At 36.4% G+C, this 14,538-nt stretch overlaps 1 protein-coding gene across 3 annotated transcripts in view; it reads left to right on the top strand.

Moving 5' to 3' along the window:
- The window catches only part of HPGD (15-hydroxyprostaglandin dehydrogenase), a 34,892-nt gene continuing 20,354 nt past the window's right edge, over positions 1–14,538 (top strand). Inside the window, exons 1-3 of one of the 3 annotated variants that reach the window (XM_066996172.1) lie at positions 1–293; positions 400–523; positions 4,495–4,601. In XM_066996172.1, the coding sequence (XP_066852273.1) occupies positions 201–293; positions 400–523; positions 4,495–4,601 (324 nt within the window). In that variant the 5' untranslated portion in view covers positions 1–200. Of the gene's footprint in view, positions 294–399; positions 524–4,494; positions 4,602–14,538 lie in introns of those variants that run through there. The other 2 variants (XM_048054062.2, XM_013190342.2) reach the window with 2 other exon arrangements.

The following is a 14,538-nucleotide window of genomic DNA, read 5'->3' as shown; positions in this document are numbered from 1 at the left end:
GAGGGGAGCGGGGGGGAATGGGCCGCAGCGGCACCGCCGGGGGGAGGAGGAGAAGAGCGAGGAGGAGGAGAAGGAGGAGGGCAGGAGGGAGGGAGCGAAGGAGGGAGGAAACTTGGGGCAGGTGACACGGCGCTAGGTTCCTCCGGCGGGGCGGGAGAAGCCTCCTGTGCGCCGGCCGGGAGGGACGGGCCGGCAGCGCCATGCACGTCAATGGCAAGGTGGCGCTGGTCACCGGCGGGGCGCAGGGCATCGGCAGGGCGTTCGTCCAGGCGCTGCTGGGCAAGGGAGCCAAGGTAAGCCCCGGGCAGCGCCCCCGTCACGGGCACCGGCAGCCCCCGAGCCTCGGCGGGGCTCCCCTCAGCCCCGCTCCTTCCCTTCCCTCCCTCCGTCCCCGGGCAGGTAGCGCTGCTGGACCGCAACCTCGAGGCCGGGCAGGAGAGCAAGGAGGCCCTGGACGAGCAGTTCGAGGCGCAGAGAACGGTGTTCATCCAGTGCGACGTTACGGACCCCGAGCAGCTGAAAGGTAAAGGGCCAAGCGTCAGCGCTGCGCTCCGGCTCAGCGCGCCGAGGGAGCCCGGGCTGCTGCACCTATAGGTGCGCAATTATGGGTGCTGCAGGACAGCCTACTCCCAATCGCTCCTGACAGTGACTCAAAAAGGATTTGTTTCTGAACCTGCAGATGTGAAATATGACTGCCAGCGCGCGCGTATTTCACTGTGTTACTTGGCACATCGTAAAGAAAAGCCAGAGAAATCATTTCCATTGAGCACTGTGTGACATTTTTGCATGAAAGCCTCTGCAGAAGATAGTTGTTATTTTATGAGTAATATACATAAACTTTAAAGCACGGACTTGCTTTTTATGAGGCTTCAGTACAGACTCCAAGCTGCATTCTCTCATCACAGGAGTAATAAATCTCCTCCAGGTTGCAGTGCTCTTTCTGTACAGCATGCTTGCCTTCAACGTCTGCTGCTGTGCCGAAAGAACAGTTGGCAGTAGATGGCACGCTGCTTTAGTGTGGGGTTGGATAAGGATCGATAAAGTTTTGCATATGTTTTGCAGATGCAGGGCATGGCAAGGAGCTTCCTTCACATGTGATTGCCATTCATGTTCTCAGTGAATAAATCCTGCTCCTCACTGACATCTTGGAATAGTTTGTAATTTTGACATACCCTTCACAACATCTCATAGTCACCACAACACTTCATTAAAGTTTCATTCTTAGGTTACATTCACAGGTAGTGAGTCACTTTCAAATTTTGACATAGCTGTTGTTAGTACCCTTTCCCCAGATTCATTTGTCAGGCTAGATGCGAGTGTTGTTAGTTCTACTTGCACTACACTTCACTCGCTGCTTTCTCAACGGTAGTGACGAAGCATATCCATTCCTCTTTCACAAAGCATTGCGGATAGTCCGGAACTCAGCAATATTGTTCCCAGCTCCAAGCTAGCGTGATTATGCCTAATTCCAGTGTTTTGCATGGGAGATACTGGACTTTAAACGTGAGATCTGCTCTGATCAGCAAACTTTTTTGTTTGTTTATCAGCTAGGTTCATTACTAACTTTTTCTTCAAGTGGGAGGAGTAACTCAGGAGCAAAAATAAGCATCTTAGGGGTAGGAATAGCATGTGCTGCAGTATGGCTGTTACCCCAGCATGCTTTCTCTCTCCCACTTCCCACATTTCCTCCTCATTTTAGTGCCAGGCTAGTGCAGGGCCTAAGGGCTGAGCCCTGGGAACTGGAGGGAGAAGGATGGGTCAGTGGGGGAGGATTTGCAACTAAGTTATCAGGAAAAGAATGATCAGAATAAGACTGGAGTGATGGCAAGGAGCAAGAGCAAGAAGCTGCTTATGCTTCTCTGATATTGCATTTTTCCCGTTGCAGGTTGCTTAGCAGAAATTTGCCATCACAACTGCAAATGCTGTAGGGCTTCTGTTTTTTACTGCTTTGTCATCTCTTCTCTTTCCTCACTTGCAATTGCAAACTGCTGATTAATAAACCTAATTTCACTCCTATAATTTCATGTGTTTAGTGGATGCATTGAGTCCTATGCTTGCTTTTTACAATGTCATAAGTTTTCTTAGTTTAAGTCTTTCAATATGAAACAAGTCACAGCATTAGAACTAATATCTGTAGGTATATATTGCTTATGGGTAGAAAAGCAGCTGCTTTATCCATATTCAATTCTTGCCTGTGCTTTTTTCTCTGTTGGCACTCTCACATATTCCCCCCAAAAAATCTTCAATCTTGTTCCACTTTTTAAAAGTTACTATACACTGAATTTTGCTTTCCCTGAAAACTTAGGAAGCTCACTTATGACTGATATTTAGGCTTACTTTCCACTGTTTTTCTTACCTCTCCATTAAAATGGATCCTCTTCTTCATTGTAATGATCAATGTTCTGCATTATCATCTGCTTTTATTTTATATGATTTCATAAGACAACTAGTCTGCAGTGTAAACAGAATTATTCTATATTCAAAAAGTGAAGAACAAAAAATCAGTTTAGAAAGATGTGTGGGTGATAAGATTCTTAAGAATTTGTAGTGAGAATCTTCTTTTCTTTGGGAAGGTAACAGATGGACTATTGTAGCCAGGTAAACTTCTACCAGAAATATATTAAATTTCATAATCATTCTTTATTTTAACATAGATATGCAAACAGCTGAAAAACACTTTGCTATTTTCTTAAGGTGCAAGCTAGAAAACTACAATTAGTCAAGTCAATGTGTGAATTTAATAGTTAATGCAGATCATTTGGCAGAAGTACTGCTATCTCTGGTGTTTTTGAAAGCAAAAGATTCTCCTAAGAGTAGAGTTGATGAAATAAGCTATTTCAAAAAGGCTTAAAAGTGAATAGGAGAGCCATTTTGCAAAATTTGGAAACTAATCAAGTACTCAAATTGCATTTATTGTATTAATTGAAACTAAGCTAAAGTACTCAATTCTGTTCCTAAGCTAAGTTTTTAGTTGACCTTGCTCATGCACTGGGAAGATGAGGAAGGATGATTGAAGAGTTAAGGGATCAGAGAATGAGACAGCAATAAACATAACAAATCCCCGAAAGGCAGAAAGCCAAAAAGAGATGCTTTAAAATATTAAAATATTCTGTTACAGAAGAACATTAGAAAATCTGTACAATAAGGGTAGTTGGACAAATAAAACCTTTCCCAGCTACTGCCCAGCTCTTGTTCTGATGTCAATATGATGACAGTGATGGATCTGCGTGATTCAGGGAAATATAAGCTTGTAACAGTACATCTGGTGCTTTTGTAAACCCCTGCAAATATCAAAAAAACCAAACCAAAACAAAAAAAGCTAGCTAGATCTCTCAGAGCTACTGCTATACCCCTGATTGACTTGATTGACACACTAATAGCCAAAGAAGAAATACCAGAGAATTCAGAGGATCCTGGGATCACCTTTTGGTGAAGTAGTTTCATTAAGGCCTGCTGAGCATAATTTCACTATACCTGAAATACTCTGGGTTTCAAATCAGTCACCAACTTATGTTTTTTAAAACAATATAGTGGAGGAGGAGTGTTTTGCATAATGAAAAATGTTTAGCGATGAGGAATATCTGGAGGAAAGAACAAAAAAGCTATATATGTATTTCAGATAAGGTCTGCAGTCATGGAAAAACTTAGTCTGGAAAGAACATCTGGAGGTCATCTCATCCAACTGTTCTGTCAGAGCAGGGCCAGACTAGATGCATTTGCTCATCACTATGACATCATTGTATTTTTCCATACACATCTTTTATCTTAGTTCAAACACTGTCACCTGGGAGAACACAGTGTCACTGTGGAAGTTTCCCAGTTCTTTATTTTTAAATTCTTTGGAAGACAGGTCATTATTTTCATCAACAGAAGAAGATTTGAATTTGTGAGATGTTATTAAAGTTACCTGATGTATAAAAACTTTTTCATAAATGGATAAATTTAATCAAGAACTGTGATGAATTGTTTTTACTTGAAAGATTCATATTAGTTATATCACTGGATAAGTACTGCATTCTTAAAATAAGTTAAATTCAGACTCAGACCAGAAAATGGTTCTGAACCTATGAAGCTTTTATTTTATATTTAAAATAAATGGAGCCAGATCTGGAATTTATTAACTACATCAAACTCAAGATGTAAGTGCTTAATTTATATAATTAGGATGCCAAACATCCAATCTAATACAAAATGTATGGGTGCTAAGAACTTTCATTTGCTCATGTTGTTAGGCATTATAAAACAGAATGAAAAGCTTAGTGTGGTATCTTAATTCCTTCAGTTTTCCTGAATATGTTTAATATTGGTGAATGGTTAGATAAAACATGTAATTCTGTGTTGCTCATTAGTGATTAAGAAAACAGCTGAAACATTTTGATGGATTAATAAAGCATTGTAAGTATATGCTGTATTTTTATATTTAATGAATACACGTATTTCTGTGTCTTATTTTCCATAAGTGCTAGGAAATTTTAACTTTGGATTTTACTATAGGTGCTTTCAAAAAAGTAATTGAACATTTTGGAAGGCTGGATATTGTGGTTAATAATGCTGGAGTGAACAATGAGAAGGACTGGGAAAGCACTATACAAATTAACTTGGTAAGCATTATCTCTTTTCACATAGTCACACTTTAGTAATTGATGCTGGAATACACTTAACACTTCTTGGCTTATACAGATCATGCCACGTGACAAAACATGGATTATTAGTCTGGCAAGCACAGCTGTTCAAATAATAATCATCTAACTGCATATGTACAAACAAACAAATGTCTGTCTGGTGGGTCCTTTATGTTGTCTATCCAAGATGTATGGCACAGTTACTCAGGCTAACACCAGACAACATTCTCCTTCTTGTGAAGCCCAATGAAATCCCACATAGGTGTAATAATTTGGTGCCCAACACAGTAGAGCTACACCTACATGAGGCCAGTCTGTTTACATGAATGTTTTAGAATATTTTAGTCCCATTTTAGAGTCAGCTGGACTGCATTAGAGAATAAGTTGCCATCTGTTGGTACTACAAGAAAACTTGTTCAGCCAAGAGCTCCTACATTTTCTTCACCACTGAGGCAAGCATACAGCTTGAGTTTTTAATATAGGTTATTTTACCATCATCACTAATTGAAGCACACCACTTAAGAGCATTTGATAAAACCAGATACATTCAATGAATGTGTAAAATTTATTTTCAAGCAGACTGCTACTGGTTCTTTGACGTTATCTGGTATCTGGCTAACCCTATGGTAAAATCTTATTCCTCTCATGAGGGGAGATCTCAATAACTATCTCAGTTTTTTTGTTTGTTTGTTTGATTGTTTGTTTTTTAAATTTAGGCTACACAGTTAGGAGACCTAAGCTCCAAAAGAAAGAAGAAATTTCTAGGTTAATAAAATTCTGGCCAGCTTGTGTTCTACCACCTACGAAGTTCTAATTGGATGGTGATTCAGCAAGTTAATCCTATGGCCGTGCTTAAAAGCATTACAATCTTGATCTGCAAAGACACTAGTAAAAGAAAGCTTGGAAGAGTACTGTTTGGAGTTTGAGTCCAATCAGTCATTTGGAATTTGTCAGACAAGCAGGATAGCTCAGGATATGAAAACTAAAAGCTTGGTTTTGTCAAAAGTTTTATGGACAAAGGTACCTGAGTCTTCGAATTCTCTCTCTCTGAAAACTAACAGACAATCAAAAAAGCCCAGGACAAGTAACACAAGATGTATATGAGAAAAGCTCTAGAAAAATAATGGAAAAATCCATATTAGAAAAAAAAAAAAAAAAGTTATAGACATAGCAATATTTTTCTTTACCTTTTAAATCTATCCAAGGTCAAATTTGCTTATTCTTGGAAGGCACAATAAGAGAAATGATTATTTTTATTATGTTCATTTTCCTTTGTCTTTCCTTTATATCTTCCTTAAGATGTAACTATACATATTTTTTCCTCTCTCTTTCATTTCTGAAATATTCTGACAAATTAAACAACAGGATATTTCATATTGTGAACCTATAGGAGTGTGACATCATCAGTTATATGCAACATCAATACATATTGTCAGAGATCCTTTGAATTTGAAAGAATTCAAGTTCTAGATTACTTCTTCCTTTTTATTTCTTGCCTGAAGTTAATATAAGATATAATTTACTGTAGGCAGCCAGCCACTTGTCAAATGTGCTTGCACATAGTTAGTCACAACCCAAAAAAAATTGAAGCCAATGTGAGAAATTCATTTGTCTGTGATTCACATATAAATTTAGCTCAAAAAATGAAGGTATCTGTGGTCGACAAATCTTGAAGATATTTAATGCCCAGGTAAATATCTTAACTTATAGACTGATGTCCAAACAAATTTGCAAATGTGGGAGGTAGGGGGAGGATATTGTAATTTATACATGATTGTTTGGGTTAGTTCACTATAGGTGTCCTACTGATTTAATTCGTAGCTGAACGTTGAATAAATGCATCAATTCATGCAGGTGACTAGAACAAGTACATTTAAAATGATCAATCCAAGTAAAAGCACAGCCATGTGGGTTAACTTAAGGACACATTAAGATCCAAATATCGTAATTATTCTTTTGATTTGAATATTCTTTAACTACCTAACCTTGAGCCAACTACCTAGCTTATTTCCATAGGGCATTTCTATCTAGTTACTGTAATTTCCATGAAACAAGATATAAACATTTCATGCTTCTTACTTATTAACTGTAACACGGAACAATAACAGCTGCTGCATGCAATATGCTATGTTGACCAGTTCCATAAAATATGTTTTGCTTCTGGTAGAGAAAGGAAAAAAATATGTACGAAAAATGCAATTTAAGAACGTCTCTATTTCCCCCGCATAGGGCATTTAAGCATCCTTTGCATTATCTCTAAAAACAAGAATAACCTCAATAGGCACACAGTTTGATACACATTATGCAAACATTTGACAGATTTTTTTTTTTTGATTTTTTTAAAGGGGAAAAAACCTCTACTTGCCAATCTTTGTCTTGCTGATATTATTTATATATTTGTACAACAAATATTCCCTGCCCCAGTTTAAAGTACAAAGTACAAAAGTAGAGCAGTACAGAGCAAGATAAATCAGAGCAAACACATACGGGGTGTGTTCTTTATGGCTAAAACAGTTCACAGAACCGGTTGGTCTTCAGGAACTTTTTTTTAAAGGAGGGCAAGTAAGTTTCCTGAGAGCACTGCTTGAGAAAGCATGAGGAACAGAAATGAAGAGCACATTTAAAGAATGGGACATGCTACAGAAGGAAAAAGAGGAGATAAAACACAATCCCTGCTTGTATCCATTACAGATTCCTATGAAGGAAACGACAGCTTGATAAAGATGGGAAAGAAAAAAAAGAATATCAATCACTAGAAAGATTTTTCTTACAGTGCTTTCCAGATCCTCGCTATATTTTGTCCTAAACAATATCCACCTTTTCATTACTTTATTAATATTTCTATTAACACTTTTAGTATGGCATTGCTGGAATGCCATACATTCCCCACCAGAAAGCTCCAAGGCTGGTAGTGTTGACTTGATCAAAATCAGCTTGAGACATTGATTCAACTATGATACCCACATTAATTCCACCGTAAGTGGATATTACCAGTGTTGTTTCAACAGTCCATCACATAAAAATACCCATACACAGAAAGGAATGAGACATAAGAACACACATTCTTATCAAGAGTCCTACCTACAGTCATCCAGAATGACAAAAACAGTGTTTCTTCCATTCAGCTTCACAAGAACTACCTACAGTCATCCAGAATGACAAAAGGAGTATTTCTTCCATTCAGCTTCACAAGAACTTATGCCTAAGAAATCCAGATATTTTATAGTCTGACTTTCCCCCTTCTTTTCACCTAAATGAGAGAGAAAAAAAAAAAAAAAAAAGAAAGTGCCCAAATTTTGATGAGCTTTAAACCCATGTTAGTTAAACACAAGATGTTCTGAAAGGCTTTCTTGTCCTGAGGTTCTATGCTTTCTGGAACAGATAGTGGCTGCTATAATTACAGTATCTTTTCTCTTTACAAATGTATTTAGTACATTTTATACTAACAGAATCCCAAAATTAACTTGAGGGTCTCTTTTTATGCTCATAGTAGAGGTTTCTGAAGACTGACATAGGTCACACTATACAGTGAATCACATAACCTTACATCATAAATATTACCTGAATTCAAAGTGCAGGAGCATTTTACATACAGTTTTGACCATGTTATTTTCTTTCTTACACCAAAAAAGAACACACAGGATCCAGTTATTAAAGTGTTGCCCTGCTCAGCATCATAGCTTCATCTAATTTATTTTGGAATAACTTAACAATTAAATGTCAATATTTTTTAAAGAGAAATTTAATACTGATCTCCAAAGGTTATATGCATTTATGATATACAAATTTGGTCCAGAAAGATCAAATGTATAAGCCTCTAAAAATCTCTAAAGCATTCTGCTAGGAAAGCACTATTAATTAACATGTAGGTGAATACCTGTTTAGTTTTTATGTATCTTAATATTAACTTGTTTATCTACTTTCACAGGAAAAGAATTGTGAGGTAGTTTGTTGTTGTTGTTGTGGTGTATTTTTTTCTTTATGCTGTAAAGCAAAAACGATGTAATAATATTGTATTGTAATAAAAAGTTCTGAAAATTGTTTCAGGGACAGTTCACAATTTTAAAAGACATTTAAAACGTATTATTTCCTCAATCTTAATAAAATAAGAGAAGATATGGTTTTAGGCAAAAGTAGAAGAAAGTGGGAAAGTTGGCATGCTACCTCAATTCAGGATTCAGAAAAAAATAGTTTGAGGTAAACTGTGTAGTGGAATTGTTGTTCTTACTTAATCCCTTGTCTGCATTGTAATGGTAACACCAGTAAAATGAAAAAAAAAAAAAAAAAGGAAAAATATACTTACAAAATATGTTAGCATAAATACGAAATGTCCAAAGTCAGTTATCAGAAATTTGTGACTAAAGTGTTCTTAAGGCAAACCAAACTTTTTTTTCCTCATATACTGTGGAAGTATGGGTAGAGGGGTAAGAACTGCCTGTGAAGAGGTTTATTAACATCTAGAAGGTCTTTGAGGATGGTCACAGGAAGAGATTTAGGGAAATGTTGAAATGCTAGCCAAATTTTAGAATTTATATCCCCAAAGATTTGAGTAGCTAGCTATCATTTGCTCTGATAAATAAATTAAGTAACGAGAGTTGTCTTACTCCCTTGCTTACACCATTTGCACTGCTCATTTCCTGGGTCGTAAGGAGGTAGTTAAGTTTCATGTGCAAATGATGAAGTACATTAGGAGAGGCATGAATGTGTGGCTCAGTCTAATACAGTTCATGGTGAAGTAAAATTTCCAGCAACTAGCAAACCTTGCAAAATCAATTGATGTGTTCATCAATAAGGAACTATTCCTCAAAAGGCCAATTAGCATCTCAACAGCAACCTTAAGGGTAAGTAGGCAAACTTCAGAAGTGATTCATTTTATTGATTTTGGGGACAAATACTTGGTGATCATTGCAAGGCCATTCCCTTGTGCAAGCCAGATAAGGGATCTCTTGGGCGTGTGCTATAACCTTCACCTTGCTTTGGAGGGTGTACACAGCAAGGTTCATATACCTTGCTTTCCCTTCCCAGTGTACCAGGAGAGATGACAAGGGATGAGCTTTCATCCCAAAATAATATGACCAGGACATATGGCTGGATTCAGCAGCTGGGAATTACAACCCGGCCCCACAGTACAGACAAGCAAGTGTTGTTTCTTAATGCTACTAACATAACTGCTCAAAGTGAAGCCTTCTGAAACAAAACAAAAACAAAACACAGTGCTGTCTGTAGATGAGTAAATGGCATGGGTAACTAGTTTGTCAAGCTTACATTCTAAGGCAACAAGAAATACTCCAACTCTGTTGTTCAGTGGCTTAGTCGCTTATTCCTTCAGCATAATTTGATGCTAGAAACAGGACTACATGCCTAGGCAGAGATATGAACACCAAAAAGTGAGAAGTAACAATCATCTTAAAATTGATGGAGTGAGGATCAATACTCTAAGTACATTAAAGAAAACAACTGTAAGCATAATAATTTCTATTGTCCATATTGTCTTAGGAAGCACAGATTTACCTTAATTGCACAGTAGGCCAATTAACTTCATAGGTTAATTTTTAATACATGTTTACAGTACTCAATGTTGAAATACAATGAAAGACACATTCTTTGAAATAAGGAGTACTTAAGCCTAGCTACTTAAAATGCAATATTATTCCTCTGTCCCTGAGGAACATTTGGGGAAAAAGGCAAAGAAAAACTACATAATAAAAATCTTAAATGTAGTATTTCTCTCCCATGCAGTGAAACAGCTACTGAATTCTAGAAAAGGAACAAAATCTACTACCCCTTCCTTTTGCCTCTCCCTCTCTAGGACTTCTTGCTTTCCACAGTTTGAGGCAGAAACTCAAACTCAAGACCCTACAATTTCATTTCATATAGCAAGCAAACTATTAGGAGTGCCAAGGGACTTGCATGTTTACTACAACCCATCTGCCTCCTAGAAAATCTACGATAAAATCAGTCCCACCTCCCTGACCTACAAGAAAACTGCTAACATTTTCCATGGGTTATGAAACTGTGAGTCAATGGCTCTTTCATTCATTTTATGTGCAGTATCCCTAGCACAAAGGCCTGGGCTCCTTTAGCTCAGAAACCTACATTAAATATTAGGACTGATTACCATTTCGTTTTCTCAAAGGAAGTCATATTTGTCACCTTGTCAACAGTCGTCATCTTCAGCAGCGAATGAATGCAAAAATAATTTCCCAGCATAAGATATTGCCGTCATTAAGGAGAAAACAGAAGTATCAGACTATAGGTGACAAGGGAAACCTTATTTAATATTATAAGAAACTACATCAGTGTTGAAACACTAAAAAAAAAAAAAAATGCACTAAATCACTTCCAAAAGAATTGCCATTTGCAAATGATGATGATTAAAGATATTCTGGAAGCCACCACTATAAAAGAAAATACTTTTATTATTGTTACTTATAGATCCAGCTAAGTGGTAAAATGAAATACAGAGTATGAAAATCAACTTACAGGTGTTATACTGGAATACAAGAACATTGTACAACACTGGGTAGGCAGATTCACAGAGCCAAACAAACTGAATTAGAGCTCTACCGAAGACTAGCAGTCTGACTAGAATCAGTTTCAATACATGCTTTCTTTTAGAGCAAGAATTAAAGCCATACAGCTGTGGGATACATAGACTTGTCAAGAGCCTCAGATTTTTGTTTCTGATTTTGACACTGATACATAAATTGCCAAACAATTTGTTACGTAAGTTGCTGATTACTGATAGGATGCTTCCAATAGCAACTGCAAATGTTTTGAGCATTCTCACAATTACTTTTCAAAATTTACCATGCTGTGAGATACTGAGTTTTAGTTTTATCAGTCTATGCTTCAGAATGTCTGATCTCCTCTAATGCAAATCTGAGTTTTCCAGAAGCTAATATTAGGAGACATTAAGATTAACTGAAAAGAATCCTAAGGCTTCTACTGGCAGGTATAGAGCAAAATTGCCTCCCTTGAGAGCACGCTCAGACCTGCAGTACACCTTGATAGGTTGTCTTCTTTATTTGTTAGAGTAAAACATTATATTTTGATAAGAAAACAAACAGCAGTATCACTGAGATCACAGGTTTGTTTTTGTCATTTTTTTTTCAACAGCTATAAGAACAACCATTTAGATGTTCTACCAGTTTTTAGCAGCCAGGAGCAAACAAGCTAGGCGAGAGCCGGCTGTCCTTATTTTTACTTTTCCTGCATTTAATTGTAAATTTGGCTAATTCCCTACTCTTTGTTCTTGACATGTTTATGGAGAACATCCAGCTGGGTGCAGTTGTAAACTAAGGAACTGTAAAAAAATTCTATGTTAAAATGCAAGTCTTTCTTCTATGAAGTTAATCCTCACAGCATATATCTTTGCCACATAAGATGTTGTGCTTTTTTTTTTTTTTTTAATTAGGACATTTTAAGTGTTAAGTTTCCCAGAATTTCTAATTATAAGAGACAAACTAAAAATTGTTATTGGTTACGAGCATAGGATTAAGTTACTATTCTTATATACACAGAGAATTCCACCACCTGAAAACACCTTCAATTTATTTTAGTTTATTGAAAAGTAGGTAGCAGACATTCTTCCATCACATTCCCAAAACCAGGAAAATGCGGCGCACAAAACACATCATTCTTTGTCTTACTTTCTGTTGTGAATTTCATGTTATAGTAAAGTAATAGTTGATAAACTTTCTTCTAGAATTCAGCCAAAATATTCTGATTCCAACATCGGAAACCAAAGTCACATTTCATACAAAAGGAAGCCTTAGGCTGCAATTTGCACACTTGCAAAGATGGATTTTTTCAGTACTATGATTTTGATAGAAGCATCAAGCTACCCACTTTTTGCCTGTCTTCTAATTGTGGTTTGGCCAAGGACTCATCTTGCTCTATTATCTCTTTCAATTAGAAAGCTGGAGGAATAGAAAAATCCTCAAGGAGCCCCAAGCTACTTCCTTCTCCAACTGATTTATTTCCTCTAATCATCCTAAATGGAATTCTCCTTTTCTGTTCAGCAGGCTGAGCCACTGCTGCAGGGCATGATAGGACCTGCACCTGCTCTCCAGAGACAGCATTAACCCTTGCTTTTCTAAAATGTCTAGTGTAGAGCGTATCATACGTATGTATGTGTATATATATATATATATATATATATATAAACTCATCACCCATCTTTAATACCAAGTCTAATTTCAGTTGAGCTGCCATTGAGTTTATCTTCAGAGTAAAAGTACCTTACAGCAGTGGTACTAGGCATAAATTATCTTGTTTTTCAATACATCCTTTGAAATTTAGATGTGGCCATCAACATTAAACACTGCGAGACTACTACTAAGTGTTTAATAAATAACATTATTTTGATAATAAGCAAAATGCTTCTAGTGTCAAAACTTTCCAGAAGAAAAACATAAAACAAAAAGCTTTTTATGGGAAGTTTTAATTTAAAAAATTTAAAACATTATTTCAGACTTTTGAAATATTCCAATATTGTGATTTTTATGTTATTGCAGGAAAATGGTATGTTGAAAACATATTTATAATACCACAAAATACAACTATAGAAAATTTAAAAAAGCTCGTTCAGTATTACAAAGCAAACTTGATAACGACATTTCAAGTTCTTTTATCTCTGTAAATGTGCAGTTTATTCATGTAACTCAGACACTGAAAAAGCAATAACAGTAAGACACGCAGTCTTACAAATATGATTCCAGTTAAAACAACAAGCATATTTCTTGTAGAAGGCAAAAAGACTTGAATTAAGATTCTTATGTTTTATAACATATACGTCTAAAAACACCAGCTAGTAAAAATGAGATGCAATACATGTCTTAAAATTTTCCTTTTTTTTTTTTTTTTTTATTTTTTAAACACACTGTGTTTTATTACTTTGGGACATTTCCTCCTCCGTGATTCATAGTTCTGCAAATCTTCCTTGGTCCTCTCCCTAACAGAACCCTCAGGGAATTGACTATGTGCAGATGTGGACAGATTTGTAGGGCCACTTCATTTGTTGAGCATCTTAGTTTGTCTGGGTCAAATAAATAGCGTTAGACACAAATAAAATATAAATTGAGTTCTTGTTTAAAAACTTAAATATTTCTAGAAATATAAAAATGATTAAATGATTTTTTTTTTTAATTTTAGGTAGAAATTGTAAACCAAATATGAAATGTTTCAGCAGAAATCTAAGAAAATTATACAAACAATTAATATTTATGAAACTTGCAGCAACATTTCACTAAAGTAAATGCAGCAATATTGCACTAAATATACTATCTTCCACTAGAAGCATCACCATAACTTTCTATTAGCAATTCTTAAAGTCTATGGTAAAGCAACTTACCTTCTGGGAGACAGACTTCCTCTGGGTTAGGAGGCTGATAACCTCAGGCTCAGCATACATTTAGGAATCTGTTTAAATGTCTTAAGTTCGGTGGGATGAATCCCAGCAGTAGGGTTCTAAAACAGATCTTAAGCAATCAAGATTATACAGGTCTCAACATGATCTTCTTCCTCAAAGATCTTTCTTATAAAATAAAATAAAATTACATGCTGCAAATATACCAACACCTTCTTTCACGTCTCTTAGAATATTTATTTTTTTTAACCTTACCTGTATTTGTCTGTTTGGGCTTACCTTCTTTTGAGAGAAATGGTAAAAATGATGTAACTTCAGTCAGAAAATACAAATTTTAGGACCAGAAATAGATCTCACAACTTCTTTTAGGATCACATCCTATAAAGTGCAAGTTTCTCATGCCCTGAGTCAAATGGGGCCATCAGTATTAGCAACATCTTCAAATTCAGTCTTTACATTTTCTGTAACAAAGAGTTCATCTCAATAAAAATGCTGGGACTTGGATCAGTTCATCCACTCCTTATAGAGAAAGTATGCGTTTCATTT

Source organism: Anser cygnoides, chromosome 4 (genome assembly GCF_040182565.1).
Source record: "Anser cygnoides isolate HZ-2024a breed goose chromosome 4, Taihu_goose_T2T_genome, whole genome shotgun sequence".
NCBI classification, from domain to species: domain Eukaryota; kingdom Metazoa; phylum Chordata; class Aves; order Anseriformes; family Anatidae; genus Anser; species Anser cygnoides.
This window is presented reverse-complemented; position numbering and strand designations above follow the sequence as displayed.